The 22,605-nt window shown below is 38.3% G+C and overlaps 1 protein-coding gene across 11 annotated transcripts in view; it reads left to right on the top strand.

Moving 5' to 3' along the window:
• LOC135089564 (laminin subunit alpha-like) overlaps positions 1-22,605 on the top strand; it is a 91,428-nt gene that overhangs the window by 59,579 nt on the left and 9,244 nt on the right. For 4 of the 11 annotated variants that reach the window (XM_063985278.1, XM_063985273.1, XM_063985268.1 and 1 more), the window contains 13 exons: positions 3,840-4,069; positions 4,649-4,930; positions 12,882-13,044; positions 13,283-13,438; positions 13,700-13,924; positions 15,937-16,156; positions 16,364-16,463; positions 16,599-16,828; positions 17,803-17,964; positions 18,343-18,453; positions 19,264-19,293; positions 19,905-20,071; positions 20,600-20,782. In XM_063985278.1, coding sequence (XP_063841348.1) covers positions 3,840-4,069; positions 4,649-4,930; positions 12,882-13,044; positions 13,283-13,438; positions 13,700-13,924; positions 15,937-16,156; positions 16,364-16,463; positions 16,599-16,828; positions 17,803-17,964; positions 18,343-18,453; positions 19,264-19,293; positions 19,905-20,071; positions 20,600-20,782 — 2,259 coding nt within the window. The remainder of the gene's footprint in view (positions 1-3,839; positions 4,070-4,648; positions 4,931-12,881; positions 13,045-13,282; positions 13,439-13,699; positions 13,925-15,936; positions 16,157-16,363; positions 16,464-16,598; positions 16,829-17,802; positions 17,965-18,342; positions 18,454-19,263; positions 19,294-19,904; positions 20,072-20,599; positions 20,783-22,605) is intronic. The other 7 variants (XM_063985269.1, XM_063985275.1, XM_063985274.1 and 4 more) reach the window with 7 other exon arrangements.

Genomic DNA, 22,605 nt, shown 5'->3' with positions numbered 1-22,605 from the left:
CATTTACATATATTTGAAACATAATAGGTGCCAACACAGATCCTTGCGGAATCCCACTTGTCACTCTATGCCAACTTGAATTAGTGTCTCTGATGACTGTTCTCAATTCCCTCCCTTGTAAATAATCCTCCATCCATCTCAATGTTGCTCTGTTTAGTCCTCCTCTATTCTCTAGCTTCCATATAAGGCTTTTGTAGGGAACTTTATCGAATGTTTTTTTTTGAGATCCAGGTATACTGCATCAGCCCATCCGCCCCTCTCCTGCATTCCATCAATTACTCTTGTATAGAAGCTTATTAGAATTGTGACTCTGGATCTCCCATTCCTGAATCTAAATTGCTTTTCTGTAATTATCTTTTCATCTTCTAGATATTCCACCCATCTGTCTTTAACCCCTATTTCACAAAGCTTACTCACAATACTTGTTAGTGACACCAGTCTATAATTTAATGGTTCCATTTTATTTCCCCTTTTGTATATTGGCACTACGTTAGCTCTTTTCCATTCCCTTGGTACTTTTCCTTCTCTCAACGAGCTGTTAATTATATCCCATATTGGTTCTTCCATTTGTTCTCTGCATTCTTTTTAATACCAATTCATTTACTTGATCTGGTCCCATAGCTTTTTGTAATATCCAGCTCTTCCAGCAGTTTCTTGATTTCTTGTCTCTTTACTTGTATCTCCTGTATTCCTTCATCCTGTGATATGACTTTCGGTGCCACAAATTTGGTTTTCCTTTGTAAACATAGATTGAAAACTCTCTTTCATTACTTCACTCATCTCAGTAGTTTCATAAATTCTTCATTCCTTTTTTAACTTGTTTATGCCATCTTTATGTTTCATTTTCCTGTTTATGTATCTGTAGAAGAGTTTGGGTTTTTCCTTGCACTTTCTTACTCTGTTTCTTTCAAAGTTTCTTTCTTCTTTCCTTATTATACTATATTCATTCCTTCCTTTCTGTATTCTTCTCTAGCATTTCTGTTCATTTGTCTCATCATTTTCTTCCATGCCTTGCCCTTTTTTCTTTTTTGCTTCTACACACCTGGTATTATACCTTTCATGCTTCCTGATTTTCACTTTATAACTTAGCACAAACTGTTGCACCCCCTCTCTGTACTTGCTAAAAAATATCTCAAATTTTTCTTGCACTATTTTATCTTCAAATAGCTCTTTCCAGTCCATTTTTTCCATAAGATTTATTAAGCTCTGCAAAGTTTGCCTTAACATAGTTTTGTCTCCCATTTCTGTATTGTTCTTTCCTGTGCAACACTTTTTCCTCCTGTGGTACTATTTCTGTTATCATTATTTATCCTTTATTATTTTAATCATTTGGTTTTCCATATCCTTATTGTGTTCCTGTTGCTGTTGCCTTAATATCTCCTCTATGTTCACCTTTTGATTTCTGTTATCATTATTTATCCTTTATTATTTTAATCATTTGGTTTTCCATATCCTTATTGTGTTCCTGTTGCTGTTGCCTTAATATCTCCTCTATGTTCACCTTTTGTTGTTCTCTCTCTTCTTTCCAACTTTTGACTTCCTCTGTCACTAACTCCTTTATTTCTTCAAATCTAACCTCTCTCTCTTGCAAAGTTTTCTCTAGCTTTTTGTTCTCTTCCTTGAGTTTCTTAATTTCTTCACTTTCAATTTCACTTTCAATTTCTTCTTAATTTTCTTCTACTTTCTTTCTCTCTCTCTCTCTCTCTCTCTCTCTCTCTCTCTCTCTCTCTCTCTCTCTCTCTCTCTCTCTCTCTCTCTCTCTCTCTCTCTCTCTCTCTCTCTCTCTCTCTCTCTCTCTCTCTCTCTCTCTCTCTCCCTCCCTCTCCTCCCTCCCTCCCTCCTCCCTCCCTCCCTCCCTCCCTCCCTCCCTCCCTCCCTCCCTCTCTCTCTCTCTCTCTCTCTCTCTCTCTCTCTCTCTCTCTCTCTCTCTCTCTCTCTCTCTCTCTCTCTCTCTCTCTCTCTCTCTCTCTCTCTCTCTCTCTCTCTCTCTCTCTCTCTCTCTCTCTCTCTCTCTCTCTCTCTCTCTCTCTCTCTCTCTCTCTCTCTCTCCTATTTTCAATGGTAAGAATTTCCAACATTCTTAATCTCTCTTCATAGGTTGAATTTCTCAACTCTCAACTATCTTAGGTACCAACCATCTTAGTGACTGCTCTGTACTCTTTCCAGTTTTATTATATTCCTCCATGTATGGGGAGACCACACCATTGCTGCATATTCCAATCTTGGTCTTATCATTCCTTCATCCAAATATGAGAATGCCATTTAAGAATGCTCTTTTTAACAAATTCATCATCTCTCCAGTAATTTTATCTGTGGGTCTGTCCAGAGTCAAATTTTCAGTAACTGTTACTCCCAGATCTATTTCTTTTGATTTCTTTAACTTCACACCATCCATCTCATAATGATATTGTTTTTTTTTTTCACTCTTACCAAACTCCATCACTTTACATTTACTTAAATTGAATTCCATTTGCCAAGATTTACTCCATCTATTTATGTTATTTAAATCATCTTGCAGTGTTATACGGTCATTTACATTTTCTACCCTTTTCATCAGCTTAGGATCATTTGCAAATAAGTTCATATAGCTATTTATTTCTTCATTCATGTCATTTACATATATCACAATCATTATCAGTCCCAACACTGATCCCTGTGGGACACCACTAGTTACTTTCAGCCAAGATGAATTTTGGTCTTGTATTACAGTTCTCGTCTCTCTGTCATCCAGATAATTCTCCATCCACTCCAGCAGTCTTCCTCCAATGCTTTCATAATTTTTTATCTTCCATAGCAGTCTTTGGTGTGTTACTTTGTCAAAAGCCTTCTTCAAGTCTAAGACACCATCCACCCATCTGTCTCTCTCTCTTGCACAATATCGACTACCCATGAATAAAAGGAAATTAAATTCATGGAGCATGATCTTTCCCTTTTAAATCCAAATTGACAATTTACCAAAACTTTATCTCTTTCCAAGTGTTCCATCCATCTTTCCTTTATAGTTCTCTCACATAGTTTTCCTACAACATTAGTCAATGACACTGGTCTATAATTTAGTGGGATTCCCTTATTTCCTCCTTTGAATATAGGTGTAATATTCACTCTCTTCCAGTCTCCTGGTACTCTTTCCTGCAACAGTGATGTCACCACCATGCTGTGAATTTTATCAGCCAGTTGTTCTCTGCATTCTTTCAATATCCAGTTTGATACTCCATCTAGACCAGTTGCTTTATTTACATCAAGTTCTTCCATCAACTTGAGTGTGTGTATGTGTGTGTGTGTGTGTGTGTGTGTGTGTGTGTGTGTGTGTGTGTGTGTGTGTGTGTGTGTGTGTGTGTGTGTACAGCACACCTGATTCACAGCCAAGAGGTCCTGAATTTGATTCCTGGACCAGGTCAGGAGTCTTTGGGCGGACTCCTTTGTTTTGTAGCTCCTGTACACATAGCAGTGCTTAAGTACCTGGTGTAAGTCAGGAGTCATGAAAAGAAACACAGGATGATCCAATCATCCTGGGTTTGGTCTTACAAGTTGTCAGTGCCATGTGGCAGCCTAAGTATCATAAAGTAAATACTGACTTAGGGTTAATGTTTAAATTTGAGCCAGTAAGGCTGCCAAATAAATAAATCTTAAATTATTAATTATTTTTACACACACACACTAGATCAACATCAATATTAGTTCTTTGGCTTCTAGATCTCTTAAGAATAATGAAAGGTAAATGATGCCTCTCAAACATAATGAAGTCCACCACGTAGAACTCCATATTTTCTTTTCAGTATCAAATAACAAAAGCAGAATAGTTTTTCATGAGACTAATAAAAGATTCCACAAAACTCCAGGTGTCGACCTTCATCAAGACTGCCCAGCCATCTGGCCTCATCCTCTTCATGGGCACACCAGTTGGAGGTCACCAGCGTATGCGGCGTGCCACCACTGACGACTTTCTTGCCCTTGAGTTGGATGCAGGCTATGTGCGTCTCACGATGAACTTGGGAGCTGGTGCACACACAATGGAATACAACAAGCTCTTTGTGGCTGACAATGTGTGGACCAAAGTGACTGTTGAAAGGTGAGATGACAACATGCTTTCTAGTGTGATGTGACACTTGTGATTTACTTGTGTTCATTAGGTGAAATGCTAAATGTTCATCCATGATTTGTTTTAGATTGTATTCTCCCTAAAGGATTTAAGAGAAAATAGTACAACATTACTTAAAACCTATGTAGTCTTGTACAGATGAAAGTAAGAATGCTGAGCTGTAATGTTATGAGTACTGTATAAAATAACAGATTGTGTACTATGATGGGCTAAGAATGAAGTGTTCATGGAAAAGGAGTGTTGTAACAGAAAAAAGCCAAAGTAAAAAGGCTCAGTTTATGGGTTGATGCACAGAAATTTACCTCATTGACCTATCAGAATTTCATTTTTGTATGAGCATGAAGCACTATTTTCATAATCTAGCATTTTGACTGCTCATATATAGTAATTTATTTATAGTAATTGTAACTGAAAGGCATTGTTTGTGTTGCTATATACATAGCAGATTTTTAGAGAACCAAAAGTTATTTGTGCAATTTCCAGTTTAAGTTTTTATGATGTTAGTCAAATTTTACACTTTATGAGTAATTCATGATTTGTGCTATTTAGGATAGGAAAAGTGGTCAAGCTAGATGTGTCCCGAGAGGGTGTGGACAGTGAGCCGATTGAAGGAGTGCTGCCGGGACGGTATTCTGTTTTCAATCTGGACCCCAAAGTGAGTAAGATCTTTGTTGGCGGCATCCCGGCTGGAGTGGAAGTGGACCGCCACATCCTCAGCACTTCCTTTGATGGTGAAATGGAAGATCTGCAACTGAATGATCAATTTGTTGGTCTCTGGAACTTCATGTCCAATGGTACCAGCAACAATTATCAGCGAGGTGCTCTTCAAAGGTTTGTTTAAGTGATATGATTTGTTCTGATACCTTTTGCTATTTAGCATATTCCTTACAGTAACTTGATTTCTTTTTTATAATAGTTATTTAAAAAAGAATAGCAGTGCTTTTGATATGCTGTATTTTCTTGATTATAAATTGGATTCTGAAGACCAAATATTTCGGCAAAAGGTTGGGGATCAAACTAAACACAGGGATCAGATTTCTTAGATAAAAAATTCAAGAATCCTAATGTGATAGGAAAGGCCACTAGCATCTTTTGGCTTCAGAAATTAGATATTTACTTACAATAACCAGTAAACAAGACAAATCTTTACCAATTACTTATTAGTTAAGAGATGTGTTGTGCTTCTTGCAGATAAAGCTTATGAATTTATAATAGACTACTTGATTTACTTTGTATGTGGTTTTAACCATCTTTGTTGAAATGTTATGCACAGACTTGGTTACCATATACATATATATATGTTAGTATGTAATCAAAACACCCATAGAGTGAAAAATACAAAAAAAAAAACATTAGAGATTTTCATATTCAGCATATGCAGCACCACATCATGTCTTTGCTTACATCTGCTGTGTCGCAGTAGAGAAAAGGAAGAGGAGAGACAGGGGATAGAGGGAGGGAGGGAGGGAGGGAGAGAGGGGAAGAAAAAGGGGGTAGAAAGACAGATGGGGGGAGAGAAAGAGGAGTTACTATATATATATATATATATATATATATATATATATATATATATATATATATATATATATATATATATATATATATATATACAGTTAGCGCGGACCGTAGTGCAAACTTTTTGAGTTTGCACTACGATCCGCGTTTTGGGGAACCATATGATTCTGTGTAACCAAAATCAAGCCGGGAGAAAGTGACTAACCGGCATCCTTCCCCAACACTCCTACCCGCCGCGCGTCACGTTTCTCGGTCTCAGTGTGTTACTGGCCAGCGGAGAGTTCGTTTTTCCTGGCTTTGTCTCAGAATTTCTTTAGCTTTTACCATTATTTTTGCTGTCCTTTTGGGCGTGCTATGCTCTTTGCATGATGCCTGGAAACCGTACAAAGCATGATGATGTCGTGAGAGTTGTTGAACTCCACAAAGTAGGTAAAAATAATCGAGAAATAGCCCATTTAGTTGGATTGACAGAATCAACTGTGTCCAGACTCCTTAATAAATGGCGTGTGGGTGGCAAGGGTGATTTTGTGCCCACCCACAAACATGCTGGGGGCAAGGCCCTTGCTATATCTCCAAAGGCTTTAAGGCTTGTAAAGCGTCAATTGGACCTCCAACCTTCTATTACTGCAAAGGAATTGAAGGAAAAGAACCCTAAACTTCTTGGAGGAGTCTCTATTAGGACAATTCAAGAAAATATTCAGAAGCGCTTAAATTACTCGAAAGTTAAAGCACGTGTTAAGCCCTTGGTCACTGCCCGACAAAGGGCTCGACGCGTCAAATTTGCCAAAGAATACAAAGACTGGGACATTACAGCCTGGAGAATGGTACTTTGGACTGATGAGGCGATCTTTTGTATCAGCGAGAGCAAGGGAAAGAAGGTGTGGAAGTCTCCTGCTGCGTCAGCATGTGACCCACGCCTGACGGTGACAAGTGTTAAACACCCACCCTATCTCATGGTTTGGGGTGCCTTTGGCTATGGTGGTTTGGGAAACCTTGCAATACTCCCTAAGGGCCAGACTGTCAACTCAGAGCGCTATATTAAACTTCTGCAGGAGAATTTGGGAGAGTGTTTTGCAAAAACCGGATGTGAGATCCTGCAGCAGGACGGCGCCCCTTGCCACACCTCTAAGGCGGCAAAAAAATGGCTCAATGATTGTGAAGTTGAGTATATAAGGGATTGGCCTGGTCAGTCACCCGATATTTCCCCCATTGAAAACTTGTGGGGCATCATGAAGGCACGCCTTCGTCAGGAGGACACATCAACTATTCCTAAGCTTGAATTAGCCATTCAGAAGGTTTGGGATGAAATACCTGCTTCCCACTGTCAGAATTTGGCCGATTCAGTCCCAAACAGACTTAAACAGGTCATTAAGGCCAAGGGCTTCCCGATCCCCAAGTAATTTTGAAGTGTAGGTTTTTATTTTATTTTTTGGATTTTTTTAATAAATGAAATTGAGTTTTTTCTGAAGTTTGCACTACGGTCCGCGCTAACTGTATATATATATATATATATATATATATATATATATATATATATATATATATATATATATATATATATATATATATATATATATATAGGGAAGATGAGAGAAAGGAGATAGAGGGAGGGAGGGAGAGAGGGGAGAAAAGAGGGTAGAAAGACAGATGGTGGGGAGAGAGAGAGAGGAGTTAGGTTACTGTATATGTACAAATACCCATATAAATATAAAAACCCATTAAGATTTTCACATTCAGCATATACAGCACCACATCACTTGTCTGTTTAAATCTGCAGTGTAGTAGAGAGAGAGAGAGAGAGAGAGAGAGAGAGAGAGAGAGAGAGAGAGAGAGAGAGAGAGAGAGAGAGAGAGAGAGAGAGAGAATGATGGGGTATCATAGGAAAAGAAAAAGATGAAGCTATTTGTCAAGTAACACAACACAATACCTTCCCTATTTATCTTAGTACCTTAGAGAGAGAGAGAGAGAGAGAGAGAGAGAGAGAGAGAGAGAGAGGAGGAGGAGGCAGGCAGGCAGTAGCCAGTCAGGAGTTAGCTTCCATGGGAGAAAAACCTTGCCACCTTTCAAAAATATGCAAGCAGGTGGCATGCTCTGTGCAGGGGGATTGTGCTTACTGCAAGCTCTGTGCTTTTGCCCAACTCTGAATTGTTGATATGAGTGATGTGATACATGGTCATATAGAGTGGATTTTTGGAAACAACATTTCTCCCATCGTGCAATGTGTGATACTTGCAGTGAGAACATGCATTCTGTATACGAGTCCAGCATATTATATATATATATATATATATATATATATATATATATATATATATATATATATATATATATATATATATATATACATACCATTTGTATGTCTTTGTTGTCAAGGGAGAATGTGGGAGAGATCAACACCTGACCTGACACTGGTTCAAAGTCAGGAGGTGGGTGAGTGGCCTCATTAACACTAGAGCAGTGGTTCCCAGCCTTTTTTCTGTCTTTTCCCCCCTTCAACCCCCAGTTCACCTATTTGGATTTCCCCCCTTCATAGAGTGACAAGGAAAAAGTAAAAACTCTCAAAAGAGAATTATGGAATTTCAACCAAAATGATCATACATAGTCACTACTAAAGGTAATCATGGCATTAATTTTTATTTGTATTTGTATATAGTACTTGAAGAAAAGTCAGCTGCCACATTATATGAGATTTTCTTTCTGTCAGTCATTAGCTAGTTCTTTTTATTTCCCTCAATAGATTTCCCCTGGAATCCTAAAATTTCTCCCAGGTTGGGAAATACTGCACTAGTGTCAACTGATTGGTACACTTATTAGAGTTTCAGCCCAGGTGCTTGAGTGTGGACTGTGTTGTGTTTGAGGTCAATAGGTAAATAAGGCATGGGGGAACTGGCCAACACAATCACTTTAAAAAGATTGTTCTATATACAAAAAGTATAGCATACTCTAATTTTCTGGCTAGAAATCAGGAGTTGACCTGTACTCAAAGAAATATGGTACATATCCCTATTGGTTGATTTGTCATAAGATTAAGAAAACAAGGACCAAAGGGGAGCTGAAAGAAGCTAGCAGGCTTACTTGTAGCAGTCACTGTATAAAGCATATATGCCCATATCCACCCATCATCCCTATCCATTACTTTATCTAGTCTTTAAAAAGGACATCACACATAATTAGATGTTATCTGAAGAGGAACTCCAAATATTGGTTTCTAGAGTGAGTTGCTCCTGAATGATGTAAAGGTAGTGTTTGCATCATGTTTAAGGAGGATGCAGTAGGCACTTGCCAAAATGATAATTACTCCTAGTGAGGTCTAAAGCACTGGATCAAGGGGTGCTGTGAACTTATCATTAAACCCAGCTGTGACCTCACTGAACATTCCCCTGTGTGTCTCACAGTACAAAGGGGCAAATGCAGCCTGCCCCCTAAAGACAACTCTCTTCCTTCAACACAAAACTACAAGTACCTAATTACACACACACACTTCATTCAAAATTCAAAATTATCATGGTGACTCTTACATCAACCTCGGAGTCCCCATCTGGGGAGGGGACCACAAATGTCCCCAGGTTGGACTGCTCTTCTGGTATTGACCCTAAGTGTCTTGACACTCCCCTTAACTTTTTCATCATTAACTTCTGCAACATTTGCATTCTTACATCTAATTTTCAATCTGTAGAACAACACCTCTCCTCTAAACCTGATCTTCTTTTCCTCACTGAAACATAGGTGTCTGAGGCAACTGACAGTAGTCCCTTTTCTGTTCCTTCCTACTTTCTCTATTCTCATTTTCAATCCAAAACTGAACATTGCATCTATGTGCACAATGACTTAACCTGCTCTTATGTCCATGCTCTTGAATCTTCTGAGTTTTCCACCATCTGGGTACAACCACAGAGTCACTCTCAAACTAAATTTATCTGTGCTGTATATCTCTCACCTAACTCCTCTGACTATAAGAAATTCTTTGATTACTTAACTTCCAAAGTGTAGCACATTCTGACTCTCTTCCCTTCTGCAGAAATCTCCATTCTTGAAGACTTCAGTGTTAACCACCAGCTTTGGCTTTCCTTTCCCTTCACTGACCATCCTGGTGAACTAGCTTCTAATTTTGCTATCCTGCATGACTTAGAGCAACTGGTGCAACACCCTAATTGCATTCCTGACCGTCTTGGAGATACAGCCAATATTCTTGAACACCCAATATTCTTGATCTTTTCCTAACCTCTAATCCTGCTTATGCTGTTACTCTATCTTCTCTGTTGGGCTTCTCCAATCACAATCTCATATCTGTATCTTGTCCTATCGCTCCAATCCCTCCTCAGGATCCCCCTAAGTGGAATTGTCTCTGGTGTTTTGCCTCTGCTAGTTGGGGGGGACCTGACAAGGTATTTTGCTGATTTTCCTTGGAATGAGTACTGCTTCAGTGTCAGAGACCTGTCTTTATGTGCTGAACACATAACAGAGGTGATAGTGTCTGGCATGGAGGCGTACATTCCTGACTCTTTTTCTTGACCTAAACTTTTCAAATCTTGGTTTAAAACAGCCTGCTCTCATGCTATACATGATTGAGAGGTAGCCCACAAAAGCTACTTGAGCCTTCTATCACCAGAATCTCATCCACTTTATATTTCTGTCCAGAATCATGCCAAGTCTATTCTCCGACTAGTCAAAATCTTTCAAGATCTAACTCCTCTCATGACTTGACACCTAGCCAAAAATATCTCCATTAACTGTTTCTTCATCTTTCTCTCCTTCATCTTGCCTTCTATTTCAACTTGATGGCACCACTGCCATGTCATCTATTTGTGAAGCTGAACTCTTCGCTAAAACCTTTGCTAAAACCTTAGGGCTTGTTCCTCCCTCTCCTCCACCCTCTGACTACTTTGTGCTACCTATTAAAATTCTTTGCAATAAGGTTTTCCATGCCCTTGCTGGCCTAAATCCTTGGGAGGCTTACAGGTTCCTCTTATTGTTCTCTGAAACTGTGCTTCCGTGCTTGCACCTTGCCTAGTCATGCTCTTTCAGCTCTGTCTGTCAACATCTACCTTTCCTTCTTTCTGGAAGTTTGCCTACATTCAGCCTGTTCCTAAAAGGGTGACTGTTCCAACCCCACAAACTACTGACCTATTACTTTAATTTCTTGCCTATCTAAAGTTTTTTTAATCTATCCTCAACAGGAAGATTCTTAAACATCTATCACTTCACAACCATCTATTTGATTGCCAGTATGGGTTCTGTCAAGGTCACTCCACTGGTGATCTTCTGGCTTTCCTGACTGAGTCTTGGTTATCCTCTTTTAGAGATTTTGGTGAAACTTTTGCTGTTGCCTTGGATATATTAAAAGCTTCTGATAGAGTCTGGCACAAAGCTTTGATTTCCAAACCAACCTCCTATAGCTTCTATCCTTCTCTTGGTAAATTCATCTGAGGTTTCCTTTCAGACTGTTCTGTTGCTGCTGTGGTAGACGGTCACTGTTCTTCTCCTAAATCCATTAACAGTGGTGTTCCTCAGGGTTCTGTCGTGTCACCCACTCTCTTCCTATTATTCATCAATGATCTTCTAAACCAAACTTCTTGTCCTATCCACTCATGCTGATGATACCACCCTTCACTTTTCCATGTCTTTTCATAGGCATCCAATCCTTCAGGAAGTAAACAGTTCATACAGGGAAGTCACAGAATGTCTGACTTCTGATCTTTAAAGTTTTTGATAAGGGTAGAGCAAATTTTGTATTGTTCATTGCCTCAAAAACTCAATTCCTCCATCTATCAACTTGACACAACCTTCCAAACAACTATCCCGTCTTTAATGATGCTCAGCTGTCTCCCTCTTCTACACTGAACACCTTGGTCTGTTCTTTACTTATAATCTAAACTGGAAACCTCACATCTCATCTATAGCTAGAACAGCTTCTATGAAGTTAGGCATTCTGAGACATCTCTGCCAGTTTTTCTCACTCTTCCAGCTGCTAACTCTGTACAGGGGCCCTATCTGTCCATGTATGGAGTATGCTTTACATGTCTTCTGCTGCTATTTTCATGCTAACTGCTCTTCTGATCTTGCTTACTGCATGCCTCTCCTCCTCCTGCAGCCTTACTGCACAAGACTTTCTTCTTTCTCTCACCCCTATTCTGTCCACCTGTCTAATGCAAGAGTTAACTAGTATTCTCAGTCGTTCATCCCTTCTTTGGTAAACTCTGGAACTCCCTGCCTGCTTCTGTATTTCCACCTTTCTGTGACTTGAACTTCTTCAAGAGGGAGGTTTCAAGACACTTATCCTTCAATTTTTGACTACTGCTTTGGATCCTATTCAGGGACCGGCATCTCAGTGGGCCTTTTTTTATTTATTGGATTTTTGTTGCCCTTGGCCTGTGCCCCTCCTACATGGAGAGAAAAAAAAAAAAAAAAAAAAACAGAAAGGCCACAGAAGCAAAGGGTTGAGTGACTAAACAATCCAGCATCTGCCCACATGTGCAGAGCCTTAGTGTTCAAGTGGTGTGCAGTTTAAAACCTTTGTGCCCTTTGAACTTTATCTCAAAATAGTTTTTTCAGTTCTGTCTACTTCATCACTATTGTATTGATTTCAGTAAATATATCACTGGAAGGAGGAGATAAAATGTGTATTTTTCAGCTGTGGGTTATAATTTCACAGATTCACAAAAAACCTTCATGAAAAAAGATCATGATCTTACCCTTAAACAAAATGGAAATCCAAAATTCTGCCACAATGAATTGTTTAGAAACTTCACACTGCATATTTAGTGATTTTCATCATTGCCCATCAGATAAGAAAGTTTATAGGAATGATAGTTTTTCAACAATTTTTTTTTTTTCACTTATGCGTCTATGATTATAGAATTGAGTGCAAATAATTTCACCATATGGATACTGTTGACAAAAAAGATGACAGAACACTGGAGCCTGTTCCTTTCATGTATCACTCAATTTAAAAACTAATTTGTGTTTTTAAATCTGACTTTATCAAACTTGAACATTATTTTTGGGCCTATTCTGCTTACTAGCTCTAAAAATCTTTACAAGATCACTCTTGTTATATCCCATGTGTGACTATTCCTTTTTTACTTTATTCCTCTCTAAAATGTAAAATGTAAATTTAGCAGCTTTAATCTCTCATAAGTTGCAATATTTACTAAAAAGTTCTGTTATCAAAATTCTCTTTATGGAACTTCTTCAAAAAATGTGCTAGCTGGAGTTTTAAACTTAATGGTCACTGTTAAAGAACATGACAACCAAATTGTTGTTTCAGAGATAAGTTTGTGAACCTGTTCCCTGTGACGGGTCTGAGATTCAATGGTGATGGATATGCTGCACTCGGCACTGGATACAGATTTGAGAGGTTGTTTGGTCTTCAGCTGAAATTCAAGACTTATGCTGAAGATGGAATCCTTTTCATGATCATTGGAGCCCCTGTGAGTACTTGCAATTACAGTGAAATGCTTGCATTCTGGTTTGGTGTTTATTGTTCTCATACAAGAAAAATAAGAAGGGATGGTAGTAAATCAGATGAAGAGAAATTAAATGAGAGTTGGTGAGGAACTGGAGTCTAGATACATTTGGAGAGAAAACTACCAGTTTCCTAAAAGTCTGTATCCTTTAAGAATATCAAAGGAGAGGTATTCTAGTCACTCCTCACCTTTCCATCCACAGGGTCAGTATATCTCCTTATTCATGGAAGAAGGCCATGTCATCTTCCAATTCAACCTTGGCACTGGAACTGCCAGCATGCGTTCAGTAGAAACTTACAATGATGGCGAGTTCCGTGTTGTGGAGGTATCCCGAGATAGGAAGCAGGGATTTTTGAAGGTATGTTATTTTGATTAAAATTTTTTGATATACATGTTTTCATTAGGTGTCTGTTTATAGATGATCATAATTTGCTGCTTTCAGTACTTGTATTTATTGCTGTTCTGCTTATTCTTGAGAGTATTTCCTAATTACTTTGTAAATTGTTTAAAGAAAGGGAATACTGTATTAATTTTTTAATTTTATAACCTAGATTGGCTTAGAATGTAAATTGTTTAAGAAAGGGAATACCATATTAATTTTTTTATTTTTATAACCTAGATTGGCTCAGAAGCTGTGATTCAGGAATCACCTGGTAGTGCAGAGACCTTCTCCAACGTACTCGATGCCATGTATTTTGGTGGTTATCCTGGTGAACATGACTTCCATGATGTTACTAATAATGACTTTAGTGGTTGTATTGATGATGTGACACTTGACAAGCAAACAGTTGATCTTTCTAAGAGCATGGAGACCCTTGGTGCTGCTCCAGGCTGTCCTATCCGGGTGAGTTGAGCACATTGTGTGAAAACAGTTTTATAGAACAGCTCTACACATTAGAATATGAAAAATTAATTTATTGATTCATGTAAACAACAACCATGCCTATTTTCTGTTATAATTTGTGAGAAAAATCCAACAAAAAATACATTTTAGATGATTAATCTATCTCCCAGGCCAGCAAACCCACACATTTATATGTACATCATTCACACTCTTAGCTCCATCAGCCCCTGGTTGAAAGGGATAGTTTCATGGACCACAGCCTTATCAGCCCCTGGTTGAAAGGGATAGTACCATGGATTACCCTACTACACCCCATTGCATAGATGACTAAATATTTACACAGCAAGGCCCAACAGCACACACTGGTTAACCCCTGCTCTTTCATAACAAGACTCTTCCCTACCCAGCACCTACAGAGTGCCTTGCACCTTGACATGGTCCATATATCAATGGTCCCTACCAAGTGTGCCCATACCCCCTCAACGAGACTGCATTATTTTCAGCACACACTGGTTAACCCCTGCTCTTTCATAACGAGACTCTTCCTTACCCAGCACCTACGGAGTGCTTTGCACCTTAACATGGTCCATATATCAATGGTCCCTACCAAGTGTGCCCATACCCTCTCAACAAGACTGCATTATTTTCATGCACTCATTACTGTCACTTTCCATTCACCTCTATATACTGCATTATTTTCATGCACTCATTACTGTCACTTTCCATTCACCTCTATAGACTGTATTATTTTCATGCACTCATTACTGTCACTTTCCATTCACCTCTATCTTGCACAATTATTCTTCCTTGCTGCACAGTCTTCCTCTCTCATTCAGTGTTCTTTTCACACAGTTTATCCACTCAGGCAAGATGTTCCTCTTAATCTTTCATCACACATCTGACCTTATTATTCTCTTTACTAGTTTACTGTCCTTCATTCTTTCCATACACACAAACCATCTTAACACTGATCTGCCCATCCAGTCAATCCTCTCAAAACACCAGTTCTTCTTACCTCCTCATTTCTTATTCTGTCCTTCAGTGTTACTCCACACATACTCTTCAAACAATTTGTTTTCATTACATTCAACAGTTTCTTTTCCACTACTCCATGTTTCAGCACTGTACAGCACAGAGGACACTGCTGTTCCCTTGCACAACCCTCTCTTTATACTTATATCCAGTGTCCTTTGCTTAAAGATCTTTTTCAGTCTATGAAGTGTTTTTCCTGTTACCTTTATCCTGTATTTGCCTGTCTTAACTCTTCCATTCACTGTAAAAATACTTGAAACAATCCACCTATTTCAGCTGTTCTCCTTTCCTTACATCCATACTTTCACCACCTTGCTCTTAACCATATAATTTCTCTACCAACATCCACTTTTATCTTCCTCCTCCTACAAACATGCCCAAACTTCTCCACCAGTCTATCCAACTACCCCCTCTGAGTCAGCCACCAAAACTGTATCATCAACAAATTGTAGCTGACGTGGATCCCATACCTTTTCTTCCTCACTGATCAGAATCAAGCCTCTGCCTAGCACATTCATATCCACTTTCTCTGCTACACCGTCCAAATGAGCTGAACAACCACAGTGACATTAGTACATCACACAAACCTTACACCAACATTCTCAGAATAGGAAGAACTCTCACACATGCCCTGCTATTTTTATAGAAACTTGAAACTTCATTCTTTCCAGCAACCTGCCTCCAGCTTCTATACTTTCATCATGCCATAGTTCTTTCCTGCCGTCTTATCATATGCTTTCTCCAAGTCCATGGATGCCAAAGAGATTTCCTTCCCCTTTCTCCAAAACTTTTCACATAACTGCCTTATTGTAAAAATCTAGTCTACACAGTCTCTTCTCTTTCTAAAACCTCCCTATTTTTCCTGGATGGCATTTTCTGTTACTTCTCCTATCCCCATTACCAGCAGCAGTTAAAAATAACTGAGGATTTTCCTTGAATATTTTTCCAGTGGTAGCATTAGCTTTCTTTCTTTCCTACAGGTTGCAAGTCTAGTGTCCTGGGATGAACATGCTCCTGGCTATGTACAGTTTAATAGCCCAGAAGAGAATGGCCTTCAGCTTGTATTCAAGTTCAAGACTAACAAGCCTAATGGTCTCATATTTTATGCAGCCACACAAAACCTGAACAGTTACTTATCTCTGTCTCTTGTTGACGGTACCCTTATCCTTCGAGATGCGCCAGGGGGAGAGCTGAACACAGGTGAGTTGTTCATATGAAATTAGATTACATTGTTTGTGTTTTTTTGATGAAATGTAAGTAGTAATACAGTCTCAAGGTCTTCTGTTATATGTAATATCATGTTTAGGTAGTATAGGTTGACAGATTATTAATATGTTCCTTTCAGAATGAAATATGATCAAATAATGTCTTTCATAACATATGATTAACACTTGTAATTTTGTTCAGGATCATACGATAAATACAATGATAGTGAGTGGCATGTGGTCATAGCCACACGTGAACACAATCAACTGCGCCTTGACATTGATGATTTTAAAACCTATAGGTAAGCAAACTGAGTGTCATAACATTTAAAACTATGGTACTTCTGAAGTTGTGCTAGATGTATATATTTTTTCTATTTATGGTTTATTTCCTTTGTTACATGTTGACCTTGTTGGATGTGTTTTGTTACTTCCAGTGTGCAGGTGCCACAGGAGGCCGAGCGCTTTGATGGGCCTGTGTTCTTTGGTGGTGTGTCTGACCAGAAGCTGTCACAAGCCACTGGCACCAATTTCATTGGATGTATTGGAGATGCAACACTCAATGGCAAGGTAGTGAACTTTGTTGAGAGTCAGAGCGTACTCAATGCAGTGTTCCAGCAGTGTCCACTACAGAAGAGCACCTCCATATTTGCCCGACCATCAGTAGGTAAGAAGAAATGGGAAAACATATATTGCCAGAGTTAATTTGCTCTTTTACATGCCTTTTCAAGTGAGCTAGTTTGCTAATAAAAACATGTTCTTGGCATTTAGCTTTAAATTCTGCATTGTGTTGGGGAAATGGATACTAAGTTGACTTTGTTTCCATTAACCCATCATCTAATTTATCACTTCTTAGATTATGTGAGTGTTTTATAAAACTTTTACATGTAAATTTAATTTTGTAACATTTCATCTAAGATTTATTTTATTTATTTATATATACTTTGACTGTTTGATCACTTATCATAATTATTATTTTTCTTAACCTGGAGAAAGTATGTTCTGGGTGAACTCTGCTTTTGTCTGATTGGCAAAGTTACATGTCTCACAATGGTCTCCCTTTGGATGCCAGTGTGAGATGGCCCATCTATCTCTGTCCTACTCAGAGTTACTCATTATAATACTCTTCATTTCTCTGTTGTTTACAACAAAATACTTGATTTAATTTTTTTTTTTTTTTCCATAGACATTAGATCCAACTTGTGTCCAGTTTTCTTTGGCATGGTTAATGTTTTAAAGATCCTTTATAGTATGCATAATTGCATTAACTCTTAGCAAATGATACTCTTTGTTGAGTGTCAGTAAATGTGTGCTTTGGCTCACAAACTCACATCTTGTATGCCCATACAAGGCATAGATGTCACTAGTGCTGTGGCTGTGAAGTGAAAGCAAGTCTAGATGAAATGTTTTCTTGTTATTTTAAAAGTGAAAGCTTTAGACTTCTAGAACAAAGGAGTTCTTTTCCTCCCATTTGTAACTACCTTTTTTTCCAGTTTAAGAGCATAACCTTTCTATTTCTGCATTGATACAAAACAACCTTTCCTTCACTTCATGGCTGTATTAAGAATTTTCATCTTCCCTCTCAAATATTTAATTTTGCCTTGCGTGCTTGTTCTGCTTTTGATGATGGTGGTGAATCAGACCCAGAAGTAGAGGACGGCTCTGAAATACCCATCATTGCCACAGTGGAGACAGAGATTGATGAAACTCCTCCCTCTCCTGAGCCCACTCCTTACTATACCCCTCCTGCTCCTCCTACCACCACCACTACCTCTACAACCACAAAACCTACAACAACAACAGGTATTGATAAATAAAATGGCTGAGGTATGGCAATAGAAAAAGGCAGTCAGGTATGGCATTTTTTTTACAAGATTCATATACATGAATTAATCCTCTGAACTTTTAAATATTGAAAAATAGTATGATAATCTTTTAATATATTGTTATAGTTATATGTTATTATTGTAGTTACTGATTCCCTTTGAATTTACCTAATATTTTAATTTTTCATGGATGTCTTCCAACACAAGTGAAAAGGGCTGGGTACATAAAAAAAGGTGTATCACTGTTGGTAATATTTAGTTTATGCATTAATTGTCATTTAAATATGGTAATCATTGTTTTTAAGGTGAGTGGGTGTAAAAGCAAAAGTTACGATAAATGCTTCATTTTGTTCAGTAGTGACTGAGGCAACTACTACAACTGAAGAGGCTGTGCCCATGGACAGCTGTGCCCTGCCACTGGTGCCAGAAGAGGAAGATGTTCCCTTAAGCGAGGGATACAGATTTGGTGAGTACAAGGAATACAGTACTTTTTTTGCATCTTTGGACAAACACATTTAAATTCAGAATGAAAGACAATCTTGGTAATGTTCTTTACTAAATTTTATCAGTTAGCAAAGTGAATAATAAGAACATAAAAGTTGAAGTTAATGGTGAGGGTGAAAAATGAAAGCCTACCCTAAAAATGAGAGGACAGGGTGGAGAGAGAGAGAGAGAGAGAGAGAGAGAGAGAGAGAGAGAGAGAGAGAGAGAGAGAGAGAGAGAGAGAGAGAGAAGAATGTGTAAACAAGACCAAACAGATGGTTTTTTGGTGGCCATTGTCAAGAAGGGACTTACTGGAAATGTAGGATACAGAAGAAATGAGTTACTGCTTGATTGTGATGTTTATATTTACTTGTGAAGTGACTGAAGGGTCAAGTTCCATTTAATTCTACCTGAGTCTGATCATCATCCTGGTTTGACTGACAGTGTTGTTTACCTTGAGTGCTCCATTAGAGGCTCAGTCTAGTGTTGTGCCTTCTCAGTCTCCATATTAATTTTTTGGTGATTTAAATAAACAAATAGCTGTGTGTATATGCATATGTATGGGTATAAATATATTCACCCATATAATAATCTTACATACACATACAGTCAGTGTATTCTAAAAGTAATTGGTCAAACATTGAAAAATAGTTTGATATAAAGTTTACAAAACATATAATTTTAGTAGCATCATCTATGACAGTAGTAAGCTGTTGCAATACTGCAAGGATTAAACTAATGTTGTACTGTTATTATTGTTCCTTGTAAATCACCATTAACCTTAAACCCATAGATGAAGATGACCACAACGGTTTTGACTTTGGTGAGTATATAGATGGTGTTTGATTGTGTGCTCACAGACTTGAGTAACCAACCAGGTTTGGTAGTTCATAGATTATTCTGAAAATCACAAATCACACATATACTGGCAATAAGTGTTTGATTTTGTTTCTGTAACAAACTTCTTTTGGCCTTTATTTTTGTTGTGCAAGAAATAATACAGCTCATATGGTTTAACATGTTTATGTTTTGGCAGAGATGTATTGGTCTGGATTAAGTGATAACTTGCATGTAGCCTTTGTTGGCTGTATCTCTCCAAGATTAAAGCATGCTTAATCAAATTTGAATTGATCATATTTGGTGTTCATATTTGATATAATAATGATTCAAAAAGGAGGAAAAAATATTTAGGTATGCCCTACACTCTACCAAAAGTTTAAAGTGATTGGATAATTTTATAGCTGTAAAACAAACCATTGTTTTATGTTCTTAGTTATTACAAAATTGTTTTATTCTTGTTGGGGATAATGTAATTCTTTGTATTACCCAGAATGTTCTAAGAATTATTTAAATATTTATTATAATACATTCACTACAAGTTTTATTGTAAGATTCTGTCTTTACAAACATTTGCTTAAGGAATTTAATTTTCAGGGAGCAAACGCAACAGTAGGATTGAATTCCAAGCCCTGCCAGACAGTGCAAGGGGAGACTTCAAGTTCTCCTTTGGTTTCAAGACAATTTCCAATAACAGCATTATTTTCTATGCTTCAAGAAAGGATCATCTTGACTACATTGCTTTTTATATTAAGGATGGCAAGGTAAGAGAAATTTTTTGCTTAGAAATTTTTTGGAATCTGTCATTTTCTTTTCTCAGCTAACATACCAGTTTGACCTTGATTGCAAACAGACCAAATCCCTGTTTGATAGGATGTATGCTGGAGGCTGCTGCAAAGTGACTTTGTTAATGTAAAAGTGAATAACACCACCATTGTTCAAGCCTATGACCATTATGGAATGTATATGCTGGACATCATGTATGCTTATAGCAGTTTCATGGCCAAACCAAGCTATATTAGCACTAAATTAATAGTGTTGTACTCCAACAGGCAAAAATTTGTTACACTCCAACAGGGTAAAATTTAAATGTTGTTGATTTTTAAGAAATACTTCATTGTATTTTGATGATAAATGAAGTTACATGTCAGAAGTCTTTGGCAGACAGGGAATGGGCTATGATAGAGAATTTTTTATTGCTGTGGCTCCTCTAAACTGAAATTCCTGGAAGAGGACAAGACATCAGAAATATTTATATATATAGAAATTTGAACATGAAATATTTCCTGCAGTTGGTGTTCAGCTTCAACCCTGGGATGGGTGCAGCTATTATGAGAACTGAGCAGTCCTTTAATGATGGGGTGTGGCACAACGCAGTGATGGAGCGACGTGGAGAGGATGGCATGCTGTATGTGGATGGCTTCCAGCAGGCCAGAAGCAGCTCCAGTGGAGAGAGTAACTTCATTGATCTGGAGGTGATTGAGTAGTTGTCTTGCTAGCATTATAAAAAGTTAATATACTCTAATTAATATCTCTCACTCATTGTTAATGCATGATATGCAAACTTGGGTTGCATTAGAGGATGACAGTCATGTTAAAGAGGAAACACTGCCTACTTTTGTCATCGTGAAGAGTTACCTTAGGAAGCATATCATGGACAGTTAATTTGTGGAAGGAGAAATTAAGTTTAATGTCTTTAATATCTTACACCTCATGATGCACCTGTACACCATAGCTTGGGGAGAGCTAGTCAGCAATTTTGTTGTTTCGTTCACCTATGGTCGTCTGTTGTCACCCAGTGAGATGTTCCCCCTACATAAAGGGCTCAGAGCTCATATTGACCAATCTTTGGGTAGGACTGTGATCCCTCACACACCACACACTGGGACAGTGAGGTCACAATCCCTCGGGTTACATCTAATACCTACTTGTTGCTTGGTGAACAGGGGCTATACATTAAGAGGCTCACCCATTTGCCTTGCCATGCCTGGGATTTGAACCTGGGCTTTCTTGGTTGTTAGCCAAGCATGCTGACCACTACACTGTATGTGTGTATGTGTTGTTCAACTACGGTTGTCTGCTGGTCACCCAGTCAGCTGTTCCCCCACAGAAAGAGCTCAGAGCTTGTACTGACCAATATTTGAGTAGGATTGAGACCACTCATGCATCAAGGGAGTGAGGTCACAACTCCTTGGGTTACATCCTGTACCTACTTGCTGCTAGGTGAACAGGGGCTACAGTCACCCATTTGCCTTGTCACACAGGCCTTCTTGGTTGTGAGCCAAAGCATGCTTACTACTACACAATGTGATGTGTAGTGTGTGTGTGTATTGTGACATACATGCTTGAATACTTGCTACAAGATACAAGAAATAGTCTGCAATATTTGGAGGGATAAATAGATGAAGGTATATAAACAAATTTTTGCTAGTAGGTAAGAAAAAACAGAATATATCTCAATATATAGTGTCCTATGAAGAATGCTACATTTTCAGAAATGAAACATTGTGTTGTTTGAAGTTGGAAATATTTTATCAACAAATTCTTTTTAGCACCATTGTTTGTGGAAGTTCCAGGATATAAGAGTTTGAGTGTATCACAGATTGACAAGGCTCCATTGAGGCAGTAGAAGGGCTGTGGTGATGGACACTGGTATTTTTTTTTTTTACACGAGTAATTGCTTTTGGGTATTTAACTACAATATTAATGAGTGATTAGTATCCAACTTATAAATAAGAATCAAGAATGCTATGTATCATCCTAACAATTAGTACCTAGAACATTAGGAACTTGATATCATGATAGGTAACAGCAGTCAGCTGGGCTGTCAACACACTGGCACTTTGATAATTTCCTGCCATCTGTTACCCAAGGGAGGGTGCACACACCTTGAGATACAGCACAGAGCAGGATAAAAATTGATAATTTCCTGCCATCTGTTACCCAAGGGAGGGTGCACACACCTTGAGATACAGCACAGAGCAGGATAAAAAATTGCATCACACCATTTTAAATGTAAACACACACATCAACAAGCAGAGATCTGCACAGTGCAGGTATTGTCTGTGTTACTGTGCAGATGGTGGAAAACAGTTATCTGCACATGTGGCTCAGTGTGGCAGTCATGTCTTACATCCTTGAGGGGATATGAAACTGCACATCTTCAAATTGATTGCTTGATTTGAAATAATTCTTGTACCTTCCATCAGATTGCTCAGAAGTAAAATCATATTTTCATATGTATTCACTCCTACACATTGACAAAACTCATATCCGAGTCAGACTCTGATCCAGGATT

This window comes from Scylla paramamosain, chromosome 33, assembly GCF_035594125.1.
Source record: "Scylla paramamosain isolate STU-SP2022 chromosome 33, ASM3559412v1, whole genome shotgun sequence".
Taxonomy (NCBI): Eukaryota; Metazoa; Arthropoda; class Malacostraca; order Decapoda; family Portunidae; genus Scylla; species Scylla paramamosain.
The sequence above is the reverse complement of the archived record's forward strand: the minus strand, read 5'-3'. Positions and strand labels throughout refer to the sequence as shown.